The sequence below is a fragment of the Oncorhynchus mykiss genome, chromosome 5, assembly GCF_057628025.1.
Source record: "Oncorhynchus mykiss isolate SJ-2025 chromosome 5, ASM5762802v1, whole genome shotgun sequence".
NCBI lineage: Eukaryota > Metazoa > Chordata > Actinopteri > Salmoniformes > Salmonidae > Oncorhynchus > Oncorhynchus mykiss.
The window spans coordinates 18,446,670-18,462,738 of NC_143026.1; the positions used below are offsets into that span (position 1 = coordinate 18,446,670).

At 43.8% G+C, this 16,069-nt stretch overlaps 1 protein-coding gene across 6 annotated transcripts in view; it reads left to right on the forward strand.

Annotated features, from left to right (window-relative positions):
* LOC110522814 (Rho guanine nucleotide exchange factor 28a) overlaps positions 1 to 16,069 on the forward strand; it is a 111,268-nt gene that overhangs the window by 34,076 nt on the left and 61,123 nt on the right. For all 6 annotated transcript variants that reach the window (XM_090234068.1, XM_036976985.2, XM_036976986.2 and 3 more), the window contains exons 5-10: positions 1,480 to 1,663; positions 1,884 to 2,073; positions 3,273 to 3,351; positions 5,823 to 5,869; positions 6,128 to 6,191; positions 14,321 to 14,430. In XM_090234068.1, the coding sequence (XP_090090194.1) occupies positions 1,480 to 1,663; positions 1,884 to 2,073; positions 3,273 to 3,351; positions 5,823 to 5,869; positions 6,128 to 6,191; positions 14,321 to 14,430 (674 nt within the window). The remainder of the gene's footprint in view (positions 1 to 1,479; positions 1,664 to 1,883; positions 2,074 to 3,272; positions 3,352 to 5,822; positions 5,870 to 6,127; positions 6,192 to 14,320; positions 14,431 to 16,069) is intronic.

A 16,069-nucleotide genomic window follows, 5' to 3' on the forward strand; every position in this document is an offset into this window, starting at 1 on the left:
TGGATTCTTCACCGAAGAATTGGATTCTTTTATACTTTCTCCGGAACATGAAATTTGTTCGTACCTCAAGTTCTGTGAGGTGGAAGGATTTATTTTGTTCTCGATGAAAATCTACTCTCTCTATACTGTGTGTCCATGAGGAGATTCTCAGGAATTTTCGGCGTCTCTCTGACCACAGCAACCTAGTTGAAGGAGGTAAGGGGGAGGCAGGGAGAGGGGGATTGGCTTGCTATAGCCAAAGAGGCCAACGTCATGACAATGGTGTTGCTTGCTTGGTGGTGCCCCTTGTTTAGTGGTGTTGCAGACTCAGAGGCCATTCATAACAGGTGTATATGTACCGAGATCATGTGACAGATCATGTGACACTTAGATTGCACACAGGTGGACTTTATTTAACTAATTATGTGACTTCTGAAGGTAATTGTTTGCACCAGATCTTATTTAGGGGCTTCATAGCGAAGGGGGTGAATACATATGCACGCACCACTTTTCTGTTTTGAATTTTGATTTTTGTTTTGAAACAAGTTATTTTTTTCATTTCACTTCACCAATTTGGACTATTTTGTGTATGTCCAATACATGGAATCCAACAAAATAGGAAGAAAGCTAAGGGGGATGAATACTTTTGCAAAGCACTGTAATTCTTCCTGTTGTTGTTTGTTTAGTGTTTTGCAATTTTCCCTTAAATGGTTAGAGTCTATGGATTCTTCAATTACATTGAGCTGATTTCTGACATGCTGTTCCTTCTTTTTCCGTAGTGTATTTCTGTATTGTTTTAGTGATCCACCATAGTGAAGCTGTAGACTCAGGTTTTCTGGGTCTGTCATGTATTGTCATGTTGTGTGTTTCTGTCCTTTCCCTTCACCCTGTCTCCCTCTGCTGGTCGTTGTTAGGTTACCTTTTCTCCCCCTCTTTCCCCCAGCTGTGCCTTGTCTCCTCCTAACTACCCATTCACCCCGTTTCCCACCTGTTCCCTTTTTCCCTCTGATTAGGTCCCTATATCTCTCTCTGTTTTTGTTCCTGTCCTTGTCGGATTCTTGTTTGTTGTGTTTCATGCCTGAGCCAGACTATCGTCATGTTTGCTGTAACCTTGTCCTGTCCTGTCGGAATCTGCCGGTCTATCTGAGCCTACCTATGTTTGGTTATTAAAGAAGCTCTGTTTAAGTTAGTTCGCTTTTGGGTCCTCATTCACTCACCGTAACAGGGTCTCTATGTTTTTGATTGGACAGGTTTCTCTCTTTCTTTCTGCAGAGCTCCAGTCCAGGGAGGCTCTCCTGCACCTCTCAGTGCATCTGGGTTTGCTCCATCTCTCCCGCTTTCTGATTGGCCAGCCTAAGGGTCAGAGGGCACTGACCATCTCTCTCTCTCTCTTTCTCTCTCTCTCTCTTTCTCTCTCTCTCTCTCTCTCTCTCTCTCTCTCTCTCTCTCTCTCTCTCTCTCTCTCTCTCTCTCTCTCTCTCTCTCTCTCTTTTTCTGCAGAGCTCCTGCCCAGGGAGGCTCTCCTCCACCTTTCAGTGCGTCTGGGTTTGCTCCATCTCTCCCGCTTTCTAATTGGCCAGCCTATGGGTCAGAGGGCACTGACCATGCCCAATGAGGAGGGGGAAACACCCCTCCAGCTGGCTCAGAGGAGAGGAGACCACTCCCTCTTTATGGCACTCGCTACGTGAGTCTCCACCTCTTTTCATCACAAAGAGTATATCAACATCATGTTTATATATTTATTTGTTGACTTTATTTAACCAGGTAACTCATTGAGAACACAGTCTATTTTCCAATAACGACCCAAGAGCAATCATTTGTGTGAGTGATGATTGTTATAAGACTGAAAATGGCCAACCCAATCAGATAACTAACACATACCTTCCCACTTCATTTCCATACAGTTCACCTTTCCCTCAGAGGTCTCCCCTTGTCGGGGTGTGGTGTGTATGGGCAGATAGCACCCGTGTACTGAGGTTCTGTCCTGGATCTGACTGCCTCTCCCTCACCTTCCTGGGGGGCCCTGAGAGCAGTGTTCTGGGCAACATCCTGGTCCTCAGAGAGAAACTGATGGACCACAACATCCTCAGACAGGTAAGATCAGGGCCTGTATTCAGAGAGTAGTAGTGCTGATCTAGGATACATTTAGTCTTTAAGATCATAATAAATAAGATTACATGGACAGGTGCGGCCCTGATCCTAAATCTGCACTCCTACTCTATGCTTTGTGGATCGTGACCCAGGATTCAAAGCAGTGTTCAGTTTTTAGCTCACAGTCTTTTTCTGTTCAGGTGAGTTCAGTGGATTACAGAGGAAAACATTGTGTTTAAGGAAAAACTAAAGCTGACTTAATTCTCTACTGTAGTACAATGTAATACAACTGTCAGTGTTTGATCTGGCTAATACTTTTTCTAACTAATGTTCACATAGTTTGGATAGTTCTTGTTTATACCGGTGGATCTTACTTAGGCAGTAAAACTGGTATAATTATAGGTTGTAATGTGGATGTTACACACACTGAGTCATAAACATGATCAAAGAAAACTGCTCTGTTTCATGAACTAACTGTTGAACGTGGGGGAGGCTGTTGGGGGGAAGATGTCTCATGATAATGGCTGGAACGGAGCTAAAAGAAATGGCATCAAACCCGTTTGATGTATTTGATACCATTCCACTGATTCTGCTCCAGACGTTACCACGAGCCGTCCTCCCCAATTAAGGTGCCACCAACCCCCTGTGGTTGAATGACAGACATTAATATGGCCGTTGAACGATTAGGCTGCATAATGTTGTTGTAGCAACCCACTGATGTTTTTTATTGTAATGTTTACAACTATGAACGTTTATGGATGAACTGAGTAGCTGCTAAAATACGTAAAGTACCAGTCAAAAGTTTAGACACACCTACTCATTCCAGGGTTTTTCTTTATTTTTTACTGTTTTCTACGTAGTAGAATAATAGTGAAGACATCAAAACTATGAAATAGCACATATGGATTCATGTAGTAACCAAAAAGTGATAAACAAATCAAAATATATTTTATATTTGAGATTCTTCAAAGTAGCCACCCTTTGCCTTGATGACAACTTTACACACTCACAGGTCTAAAGGAAGTGGAAATGTAATTCATTCATTGACTATGTTTTACTGTAAACAAACCTTTATAATACACATTTATATAATACATTGACTTTTAAGTTCATAGATTATGTTACCTACAGTATTAGTTTATTATTATTATTATTATTATTATTAAGAGCATGTTGTCACGGAGCTCCTGTATTTGTCACAGATCTCAGCACTGAGAGGTGATGTTCAGATGGAGGACAGTTACGGATTGGACGTCCATAGAAGTGATGCCAGTGACGGAGGTGAGTGTGAAACACCAAACTCAGGATTGTGACTTTAATCTGGTGATAATAGCCTGTTCCTAAATCTGTTTGTGCTTTTGCCTATTGTCATTCATTACCTGTTGTCATTGTCAAGCGACACATTGGCATGACAATTCCATAAGGAGTTTGCAAGAGAGCAGAAACAGACTGCCACCCTGGCCGTGGGGATGAGCTGTGATGTAGTGGTTCCTGGAGAAGTGGGTATACTCAAATGTTGTTTAACATTTCCCAAACGGCCTGCCCAGCGAAGGTGAAAAATTCTATGAGAAACAGTGACATACACTCTCAATGACCTAAAATGATAAATCCCATATTGGTCTTTTATAGTTAGGCCAACCCAAGCTGTACCTTGCAAGTAGGCTAATAGTAGGCCAACTATTGAGACAGATAAATTAGGCTGTCATTCATCTTAGCTTGGCGGAAAACCACTTATCACAGTCATAGCAAGTACATTTTTCCTCAATAAAGTAACTATCAGCAAAGTCAGTGCTAGTAGGGGGAGAAAAAAGTCAAGTGCGAGTGTTAGTTCACAAAAGGCAACAACAACATTGGATGTTCTAAATCCATAACAATGCTTAAACCACACCAGGAGACCACTTTTGAGGTCTGGGATAAATCTAAGACATTTTGATTTTTGAGTGTAGTGTAGGCACCAATCACTGTTGTTTGGTTAGGTGTTTCTGTAACACATGAGATAGAGTTTGAAAAACAAATGGCTACTGGATTGATGCAAATATTCATGATATCATAGGTTTTTGGCAAAGCCTTTCCATCTACCAGAAGACGGTAGGGCTATCATTAGCATCGCTATATTTGTCTTGTTCCTTAATTGTTTGAAACCTGGACATTTAATTCATTTTATGAGGCAGGTCTTAATTTGCTTCAAAATAGCCTTTAGCCAAAATCCCACCATAGAAATGTGGAACCAATTGTTTTCTAAAGACTTCCTCATATGCGTTCTCCTGTTCTAATGGTTTTCTTTCAACTGTATTTCATTGTCCAGCAGCCAAAGCTATCCTAGTCCTATTAGCAACGCATGATAGCTGTTGCATCTTTAGATCTCCCCTCTTCCTAAATTTCGAACAGATATTTCCATCTCTGCCCATGAAACCGCTCGCATGTATGGTGCGACATTTAGAATGGTGTTTTCCTGCAAATTGAATTTTGAAACTTTTGCGCGTAGGCCTAACACTGTGTGTACATTGCTGCACCTACAATGTGAGTAAATTATACTTCAATCAACATTTTAAGCTAAACATTCGGATATGTTCCATCAGCCTAATTCATTGATACGGCATATACCTCCACTACTCTACTTTGATATGCATCGTGGGGATTAAGAAGTGAGTAAACTCAATGCCCACTGAAAAATAAGTGGCTATACGGCATATACCTCCACTACTCTACTTTGAAATGCATCGTGGGGGTTAAGAAGTGAGTAAACTCAATGCCCACTGAAAAATAAGTGTCTATACGGCATATACCTCCACACTACACCCACTACACCACTGGGCATGAGTCTTTTCAGCAAACTCTGTTAAGAGAGTCATGGTCTCAGTCATGGTTCTTTCTTTGGGTCCACAAACAGCAATGTGGACCAGTGGACAGGTTCAGTTGCCACACATAGAACACAAAGGCCAGGCCATGAACAGTGTTTGCACGTAGGACACACAGAGAGAAGAGCAGAACCCAGTCCAAACACATATATGCACGCACATCCTGTCCCTGTTCTTGTGTGTCTGTCTGTCTGTCTGTCTGTCTGTCTGTCTGTCTGTCTGTCTGTCTGCCTGTGTGTGCCTCCATCATGCCACTCAGCACCCAGCCAATAGACGCGTGTCAGCTAGTCAACTGTTTAAATGACCTAAACAGACGATACACACTCAGTACACAAATGTCAGCAAGTGGTTTGCTACACAGGATACACACTGCACAGGGACAAGGAGAGAGTCTTTATCAGAGAGATTAATGAGGCAGAGGGGAAAGGGGGAAGAGAAGAGAGTGAGAGAGAGAGGGTAAACAGAGAAGGAGAAATTAGAGAGAGAAGAGCAGTGAGTGCAAGAGACTCGGGGCAGTTGCTGCCGCCTCAAAGACACACACACTGCCGATCTCTCTTGTTTCTGGTAACCATAGCGATGGCAGGCTTGATATCAATGCGTACATAGAGAGACAGGAAGTCTATCTCAGTATCGACCTCATCCCACAGCAGCCCCCCCAGTCAGACTGCAGGGGAACACTATAGATTTATAGATCTGTATTAGGAAACAACCTCCGTCTTCCTCACATGTTGCTTTTGCTCTGCTGCTAGTGAAGCAGAGTCAGGCTAGCAGTGATTTCAGCATGTTTACCGGAAAAGTCATCTGTCTCTTCTTGTGGCCAATCATACTGCTTATTTAAAGGGTGTTAGATGGTGACATATGGGTGCCTTTAAGTGTCATTCTCCTCCTCTGCAGGTCTGGGCAGGGGGCTGCCAGTTAGATACCTTACTCTGGTGGATAGTGTGAGTATATCAGTCTGCTCTTCTTTTCAAATGTAATGACCTGGTACATCAAGTTCAAGAGTTTGATGTGTGTGTGTCTGGATCTGTGTTTCTCCCTGTGTGTTGTGTGATGGTGATGAGAATTGTGTGTGTGTGTGTGTGTGTGTGTGTTTCATTATGACAATTTGGAGGAGCAGTGCTCTTCTGGACTGCCCACATGCATTCACCTCATCCTCTGATGGAGCTGTGTGGCTGTCTGATTTCTGTTTTGTAAAATAGGTTTTTGAAGATCAGCTTGTTCTCTCTCTGGATGATGATGAGGAGCTTCCAACGTTACAAACAGGTACGATCCATTCCTCTGTTTATCTCTTTGTCTTGCTCGCTCTCGGCCTCTCCCTATTCTTTATTCTCTCTCTCTCTCTCTCTCTTTCCCCCTCTCTCTTTCTCTCTCTCTCTCTCTCTTTCCCTCTCTCTCTCTCTTTCTCTCTCTCTCTCTCTCCCTCTCTCTCTCCCCCCTCTCTCTCTCTCTCTCTCTCTCTCTTTCCCTCTCTCTCTCTCTTTCTCTCTCCTTCTTTCTTTCTCTCTCTCTCTCTCTCTCTCTTTCCCTCTCTCTCTCTCTTTCTCTCTCTCTCTCCCTCTCTCTCTCTCCCTCCCCCCCACCTCTCTCTCTCTCTCTCTTTTGCACTCCCGCACTCGCTCTCTCTCTCTCTGTTGTAGTAAAGACAGTTAGTGGGTGAGTGATGCCCTCAGGAGATCTCTGTTGTTGTCAGTAAGGAATGCAATGTAAGTACAAGCACCCGATATGTAACTGCTGAATTCCGTCAGTCATAATTATATAGGCTTAGCCTGAACACACTTTTGACATGAGAGTCAGGGCTGTAGGAACAGTCTCTGACATTGGGGACACACACCCTAGTCATAGACTGTTCTCTCTGCTACCATACGGCAAGAGGTACCGGAGCGCCAAGTCTAGGTCCAAGAGGCTACTAAACAGCTTCCTCCCCCATGCCATAAGACTCCTGAACATCTAATCAAATGGCTACTGAGACTATTTGCATTACCTCCCCCTCACTCCCCTCTTTACGCCATTGCTACTCTTTGTTGTTAACATCTATGAATAGTCACTTTAATAACTCTACCTACATGTACATACTACCTCAACTAATCGCCCATTGACTCTGTACCGGTATTGTTAATGTTGTAAATTACTATTGTAGCTGGAAACGTCTGATTTATTTTGGAATATCTACATAGGCGTACAGAGGCCCATTATCAGCAACCATGTGTTCCAATGTGTAAGCTAATCCAAGTTAATAATTTTAAAAGGCTAATTGATCATTAGAAAACCCTTTTGCAATTATGTTAGCACAGCTGAAAACTGAAAACTAAAGAAGCAATAAAACTGCATTCTTTAGACTAGTTGAGTATCTGGAGCATCAGCAATTGTGGGTTCGATTACAGGCTCAAAATGGACAGAAACAAAGACCTTTCTCCTGAAACTTCTCAGTCTATTCTTGTTCTGAGAAATTAAGGCTATTCCATTTGAAAAATTGCCAAGAAACTGAAGATCTCATACAACACTGTGTACTACTCCCTTCACAGAACAGCGCAAACTGGCTCTAACCAGAATAGAAAGAGGAGTGGGAGACCCCGGTGCACAACTGAGCAAGAGGACAAGTCTTCAACTGGCAGCTTCATTAAATAGTACCTGCAAAACACCAGTCTCAACATCAGACTGGCCAATAAAAATAAAAGATTAAGATGGGCAAAAGAACACAGACAGAGGACAGAGAAACTCTGCCTAGAAGGCCAGCATCCCGGAGTGGCCTCTTCACTGTTGACGTTGAGATTGGTGTTTTGCGGGTACTATTTAATGAAGCTGCCAGTTGAGGACTGTTGAGGACGGTTTCTGTTTCTCAAACTAGACACTTTAATGTACTTGTCCTCTTGCTGATCCGATGATGAAGACTAAGCCAGTGATTGTGCAAGTAATTCTGTAGCTAGCAAGTATTCTTGGCTTCAAAACATTCACTGTCAGTTTTTCACACAACCAGAACTACCCAGCGTTAGCTAGTTAGATAAAATCTGGCACAGCTAAAAATTACTAAACTGTAAATGTACAGCTAACTACCTATTAGCCAGGAGAAAGCTTATAGTTGCTCACATTCATTCTAACATATCAAAGTGTATTAACATTCATAGTCTTCTTACTTGAACTTACTTGGTTGTTTCCAAGAACAATTACTTTCCCCTGTGCGGTGAGAATTGATGGTGGTGCTGCTGCACAGGTCTTCTTCTCTCTCTCACACACTGTCCCACTGCTATTAACAACTGAGAGCAGAATGAAGTAGTCGTTTTTCTAAATAAATTCTCGCAAATGTATGTACAGTACCAGTCAAAAGTCTGGAGACACCTAGTCAGGTTTTTCTTTGTTTTTACTATTTTCTACATTGTAGTATATTAATAAAGACATCAAAACTATGAGATAACACATATGGAATCATGTAGTAACCAAAAAAGTGTTAAACAAATCAAAATATATTTTACATTTGAGATTCTTCAAAGTAGTCACCCTTTTCCTTGATGACAGCTTTGCACACTCTTGGCATTCTCTCAGCCAGCTTCATGAGGTAGTCACCTGGAATGCATTTCAATTAACAGTTGTGCCTTGTTATAAGTTAATTTGTGGAATTTCTATCCTTCTTAATGCGTTTGAGCCAATTAGTTGTGTTTGGACAAGATAAGGGTGGTATACAGAAGATAGCCCTATTTGGTAAATTACCAAGTCCATATTATGGCAAGAACAGCTCAAATTAGCAAAGGGAAACGACAGTCCATCATTACTTTAAGACATGAAGGTAAGTCAATGCGGAAAATAACTTTGAAAGTTTCTTCAAGTGCCGTCGCAAATCCGGCCGTCGTGAATCCGGCCTTCATGGCCAAATTGCTGAAAAGAACCCACTACTGAAGGACACCAATAAGACGAAGATACTTGCTTGGGCCAAGAAACACAAGCAATGGAGATTAGACTGGTGTAAATCTGTCCTTTGGTCTGATGAGTCCAAATTTGAGATTTTTGATTCCAACTACTGTGTCTTTGTGAGATGCAGAGTAGGTGAACGGATGATCTCCACATGTGTGGTTCCCACCGTGAAGCATGGAGAAGGTGTGATGTTGTGGGGGTGCTTTGCTGGTGACACTGTCTATGATTTATTTAGAATTCAAGGCACACTTAACCAGCATGGATACCACATCATTCTGCAGCAATATGCCATCCCATCTGGTTTGCGCTAAGTGGGACTATCATTTGTTTTTCAACAGGACAATGACCCAAATCACACCTCCAGGCTGTGTACAGGCTAATTGACCAAGGAGAGTGATGGAGTGCAGCATCAGATGACCTGGCCTCCACAATCACCTGACCTCAAACAAATTGAGATGGTTTGCAATGAGTTGTACCTCAGAGTGAAGGAAAAGCAGTCAACAAGTGCTCAGCATATGTGGGAACTTCTTCAAGACTGTTGGAAAAGCATTCCTCATGATGCTGGTTGAGAGAATGCCTAGAGTTTGCAAAGCTGTCATCAAGGCAAAGGGTGGCTCCTTTGAATAATCTTTTTTTGCTTACTGCAGATTCCATAGTTTTGATGTCTTCACTATTATTCTACATTGTAAAAACCCTTGAATGAGTAGGTGTGTCCAAACGTTTGACTGGTACTATATATATATATAGTAAAAATCTATATAATTTTATGTGTCTCTATTATAGTGGGGTCTCCTAAGCCCTTGATTCTAGTAATTTAACTGTAAGGGATGTCACGGCAACTGACAGGGGTGTAAGACACATTGAGTTCAATAGTTTAGCTAATGGATTTATTGTGCTCCCTTCACTGCTCTGCAACCAGGGGGATTGTGCTGTCTGTTCACACCATGGTGTCCCTCATAATGACTCAACTTCATAGAGTCCCAGTCTCTCTCCCCTCCTTAACTAGCCCAGGAATCTGCCCTGTCACTGGGACAAAGGGAAGAATGGGGTCACCACAGACGGGGACCTGAATCCAGTAAAATTCCCTCTAAACTAGGAGCAAATACCCCCCTCCCCCTTGTCTCCCTCTTTTCTCCCTGACTGCCTTCTGTCTTGCCCCCTCCTCCCCACCCCACCCCAACCCCAGCCTTATGGGTTGGACAGTGTACTACGCTGTAAGAAAAAAGGGTTCCAAAAGGGTTCTTCGGCTGCCTAAATAGGAGAACCGTTTTTGGTTCCAGGTAGAACTCTTTTCGGTTCCTCTGTGTAAAGAGTTCTACATGGAACCCAAAAGTGTTCTACATGGAACCCAAAAGTGTTCTACCTGGAACCAAAAGGGTTCTACCTGGAACCCAAAAGGGTTCTCCTACGGGTATAGTCGAAGGACTCTTTTAGGTTCTAGATAGCAATACTTTTTTTCTAAGAGTGGACATAAATAAATCTGTTTCTCTCTGCCTCCCCCTGTCTCCCCCTATCTCCCCCTGTCTCCCTCACCCGCCTGCCCATTGGGTCCTAGTAACTCTCTCCCTGAATAAGTCTTACCCCTCTCCCCCTTTTCTCCGTCTGCCTCTCCCCTAACCCAGCCCGTGGGTTGGACAGACAGTGGACCTCTGTAATTGAAGTGAAAGGAGGAATGTTAACAAGCTCAAATGTCATAGGCCCTACAAAAGCTGACATTTAAGATGATCCTTCCACACGCTGGAACCTCGTGCTCCCCTCTGACAAAGCACACACAGAGAGGACACACACACCCATGCACAGAAACAGAAATACTTCCATGAAAAAACATATTCACACACACTATACTTGTGAGGACTTTTTTAGGACCAACAATTGATTCCCATTCAAAACCTATTTTCCCCAGCCCCTAAACCTAACCCTAACCGTAACCTTGACCTTAAACCTAAACCTAACCTCAACTCCTAACCCTAAACCTAACCACTAACGGTTAACCCTAATTTCAACCCTAACCCCAATTCTAACCCTAACCCTAACCCTAACCCTAAACCCAACCCCTAAGCCTAAAATATAATGGTACACACAAGTGTAGTAAACGTGTACACACACACGCAGGCAGGCACACACACACACACACACACACACACACACACACACTTTACCAGTGAAAAGTCTTGTTGAGGAGGAGGATGCTGAAAGTTTGAGGGGGTTGCCATGGTGACAGGAAATGCTAATTTCCTGTGCGTTGTCAGGGGAGATGCCAGTGAGAATGGAGAGTTTGCTGTAAACTCAGAAACCGGAGTCTGGTTCTGCTAGGAGCAGGCTGTAACACTGCTGCAGGTCCCTCACACTGCTGTGTGTGTGTGTGTGTGTGTGTGTGTGTGTGTGGGTGTGGGTGTGGGTGTTGGTGTGTGTGTGCGCATGCTTGCTTCGTGTGTGCATGCTTGCTTGCGTGAGTGTATTGCTTATGTGCATGTTTATTGTGTGTGTGTGTGTGTGTGTGGTGGTGATTGGGCTAACTCAACAAGAGCCCTTAGGAAAGGATACAGAGCTGTCATCACATCCCATTCTTTCCTATCTCTCAGTTCTGTTCAGCATTTCCTGACAGCACGTACACATCCACAGGGATTCAAGGTTGTGCAATTTAGTGAAATTTCCTGTCATAATTTGTTTGATTCTCTGGCCTTGGCTGACATCTCCCTCTTTGACCACCTGGACACCTGGGACTGTAGGAACACTACAGGACTGGCAAAACATAGACTCTGACACCTGGGACTGTAGGAACACTACAGGACTGGCAAAACATAGACTCTGACACCTGGGACTGTAGGAACACTACAGGACTGGCAAAACATAGACTCTGACACCTGGGACTGTAGGAACACTACAGGACTGGCAAAACATAGACTCTGACACCTGGGACTGTAGGAACACTACAGGACTGGCAAAACGTGGACTCTGACACCTGGGACTGTAGGAACACTACAGGACTGGCAAAACATAGACTCTGACACCTGGGACTGTAGGAAAACTACAGGACTGGCAAAACATAGACTCTGACACCTGGGACTGTAGGAACACTACAGGACTGGCAAAACGTGGACTCTGACACCTGGGACTGTAGGAACACTACAGGACTGGCAAAAGAGACTCTGACACCTGGGACTGTAGGAAAACTACAGGACTGGCAAAACATAGACTCTGACACCTGGGACTGTAGGAAAACTACAGGACTGGCAAAATGTGGACTCTGACTCTGTTTCCCCTTTTTATTACCCCTTGCCCTCTTTTCTCAGAATACACATTCAGAAAAGGACCTCCAAGTCAGGTATAGAGGGGGGAACAGGCAAGACATACACTATCCTATTTCTGGAGTATCTTACACTAGGTACCTTATGAGGAGTGTTAAAACACTGGAAAATAAGGGTTTTCACAAATCAGATACTGATTCGGACTGATAGTGGAAGTGAGTGTGGTTCTGGTTCCATTGATGTAAAGCCGGGACTTGTCTGTTGTTGTTGGATATTCACATTACATTCATCTGCCAGGGATTCCAGTAGCAGTTTGGTTTTTACAGTTTCCCCCATTCTGTCTGGAAGTCACCTGTATTCCGATACCCTTTTATGAAATGCCAGCTCTCTTCCTCAGTCTTTCCCCTCTTTTGTGTGTGTGTGTGTGTGTGTGTGTGTGTGTGTGTGTGTGTGTGTGTGTGTGTGTGTGTGTGTGTGTGTGTGTGTGCGTGCGTGCGTGCATGTGCATGTTTGGCGTGTCTGTGAATGCGTGCATGTATGTGTGACTCAGAGTACAGACTGGGTATTGGGTAAAGAGTGTGTTTGTGATGTGAGGCGGCTGTGATGTGTTCCTATGGGAGGAGTTGTAGTGGGTAAGATCGTGTGTGTGTGTGTGAGTGAACTATGCTACGCTACCGCTATCGCTACTGCTACCGCTAACATTACCACAGCAGACCAGAGGGAGGGAATTATGCAAACCTAAAGCTAATTCCTACCACAGTAGAGCACAGGGAGGAAATGCCTCTAATACACAGGATTTCCCTAACATTAGCAGGGGCGCGGTTGGCAGCTAACATTAAACACTGGCTGGAGAAAACAGAACTGTCTCATGTTTTATCTCCTTGAGCAGAGGTATGTTTATGATGTTATGTCTATGACAGCAAATATGCTCAAACATTGTGCCAAAATGTTTTTCAACCGGCACACAATCGAAAACCCTGATCGTCACTGATACTAAGACAAAAGACAAAGTGTTAGGTGTATATCTGTATTAAACACCTGTACCTAAACTATAAGACCCATGATTGTGTAATAGTTATATTTGCCCTAGTCGTGTTGGCATCCCACAGACTAGGCTACCAAAGGGTTAAATTAGATGTCTGTAGCAGTTCTGTTCCAAGCTTTGCTTTAACATAACAACCCTCTAAAGGTCAGAAACGGGTAATACTGCATCATTCGTTCTCTCTCTTTATTTTCCTCTATTCTCTCCCTCTCTCTCTCTCTTTCTCTCGCTCGCTCTCGCTCTCCCTCTCGCTCTCCCTCTCCCTCTCCCTCTCGCTCTCCCTCTCCCTCTCCCTCTCGCTCTCGCTCTCGCTCTCTCTCTCGCTCTCGCCCTCTCGCTCTCTCTCTCTCTCTCTCTCTATCACCCTCTTTCTCTATCACCCTCCCTCTCTCTATCGCCCTCTGTCTCTCTCTCTCTCTCTCTCTATCGCCCTCCATCTCTCTCTCTCTCTCCCTCTCTCTCTATCGCTCTCTCTCTCTCTCTCTCTCTCCCTCTCTCTCTATCGCCCTCTCTCTCTCTCTATCGCCCTCCCCCCCTCTCTCTCTCCCTCTCTCTATCGCCCTCTCTCTCTCTCTCTATCGCCCTCTCTCTCTCTCTATTGCCCTCCCTCTCTCTCTCTCTCCCTCTCTCTCTATCGCTCTCTCTCTCTCTCTCTCTCCCTCTCTCTCTATCACCCTCTCTCTCTCTCTATCGCCCTCCCCCCCTCTCTCTCTCCCTCTCTCTATCGCTCTCTCTCTCTCTCCCTCTCTCTCCATCGCCCTCTCTCTCTCTCTCTCTCTCTCTCTCTCTCTCTCTCTCTCTTTATTTTCCTCTGTTCTCCACACTATTGTCCTTTTAACCAGTCATAGACCAGTCAAATTGTTGGCTCACTGACACAGACCTATCAGAGCCCAACCAAGCAGCTGATATATGGGAAATAGGAAGGAATATTTTCCATCATGTACATTCTAGAACGACCACGTCAAAAGAAAGGGATGTTTTCCATTGTCGTAACTGCATGCTATTCACCTCTGAACTGGTATTTACCAATTAAATGTTGTTTTGATGATTGAGAGATTTACTACATCATCAGTCTGTTTGTGTTTTGATAACCTCAATCAGTATATTTTTGACCATAATGTTCTTACTTAGCACAAATTTTGCTGGTAATTTTTTGGGCAGAGTTCATTTCACCCGCTGTCTTGTGTTGTTTTCTCCAGTAAAGTCCAAGACGACCCACCCCAGAGGAACCCAGAGACAGTTCTCTCACTCTGCTGCTGCAGACACATTAGCCTCCATCATCAATGGCAGGAGTCAGCTTGACACAGAGGTACACCTCCTTATCATCATACCAACCTGATCATGAGGTACACCACCTTATCATCATACCAACCTGATCATGAGGTACACCTCCTTACCATCATACCAACCTGATCATGAGGTACACCACCTTATCATCATACCAACCTGATCATGAGGTACACCTCCTTACCATTATACTAACCTGATCATGTGGTACACCTCCTTATCATCTTACCAACCTGATCATGAGGTACACCACCTTATCATCATACTAACCTGATCATGAGGTACACCTCCTTACCATTATACTAACCTGATCATGAGGTACACCTCCTAACCATCATACTAACCTGATCATGAGGTACACCTCCTTACCATCATACTAACCTGATCATGTGGTACACCTCCTTATCATCATACCAACCTGATCATGTGGTACACCACCTTACCATCATACCAACCTGATCATGAGGTACACCTCCTTACCATCATACTAACCTGATCATGAGGTACACCTCCTTACCATTATACTAACCTGATCATGAGGTACACCTCCTTACCATCATACTAACCTGATCATGAGGTACACCTCCTTATCATCATACCAACCTGATCATGAGGTACACCACCTTACCATCATACCAACCTGATCATGAGGTACACCTCCTTACCATCATACTAACCTGATCATGAGGTACACCTCCTTACCATCATACCAACCTGATCAGGAGGTACACCTCCTTACCATCATACTAACCTGATCATGAGGTACACCTCCTTACCATCATACTAACCTGATCATGAGGTACACCTCCTTACCATTATACTAACCTGATCATGAGGTACACCTCCTTACCATCATACCAACCTGATCATGAGGTACACCTCCTTACCATCATACTAACCTGATCATGAGGTACACCTTCTTACCATCATACTAACCTGATCATGAGGTACACCTCCTTACCATCATACTAACCTGATCATGAGGTACACCACCTTACCATCATACTAACCTGATCATGTGGTACATCACCTTACCATCATACTAACCTGATCATGAGGTACACCTCCTTACCATCATACCAACCTGATCATGAGGTACACCACCTTACCATCATACCAACCTGATCATGTGGTACACCTCCTTACCATCATACTAACCTGATCATGAGGTACACCTCCTTACCATCATACCAACCTGATCATGAGGTACACCTCCTTACCATCATACCAACCTGATCATGAGGTACACCTCCTTATCATCATACTAACCTGATCATGAGGTACACCACCTTACCATCATACCAACCTGATCATGAGGTACACCTCCTTACCATCATACCAACCTGATCATGAGGTACACCTCCTTACCATCATACTAACCTGATCATGTGGTACACCTCCTTACCATCATACTAACCTGATCATGAGGTACACCTCCTTATCATTATACTAACCTGATCATGAGGTACACCTCCTTACCATCATACTAACCTGATCATGAGGTACACCACCTTACCATTATACTAACCTGATCATGAGGTACACCTCCTTACCATCATACTAACCTGATCATGAGGTACACCACCTTACCATTATACTAACCTGATCATGAGGTACACCACCTTATCATCATACTAACCTGATCATGAGGTACACCTCCT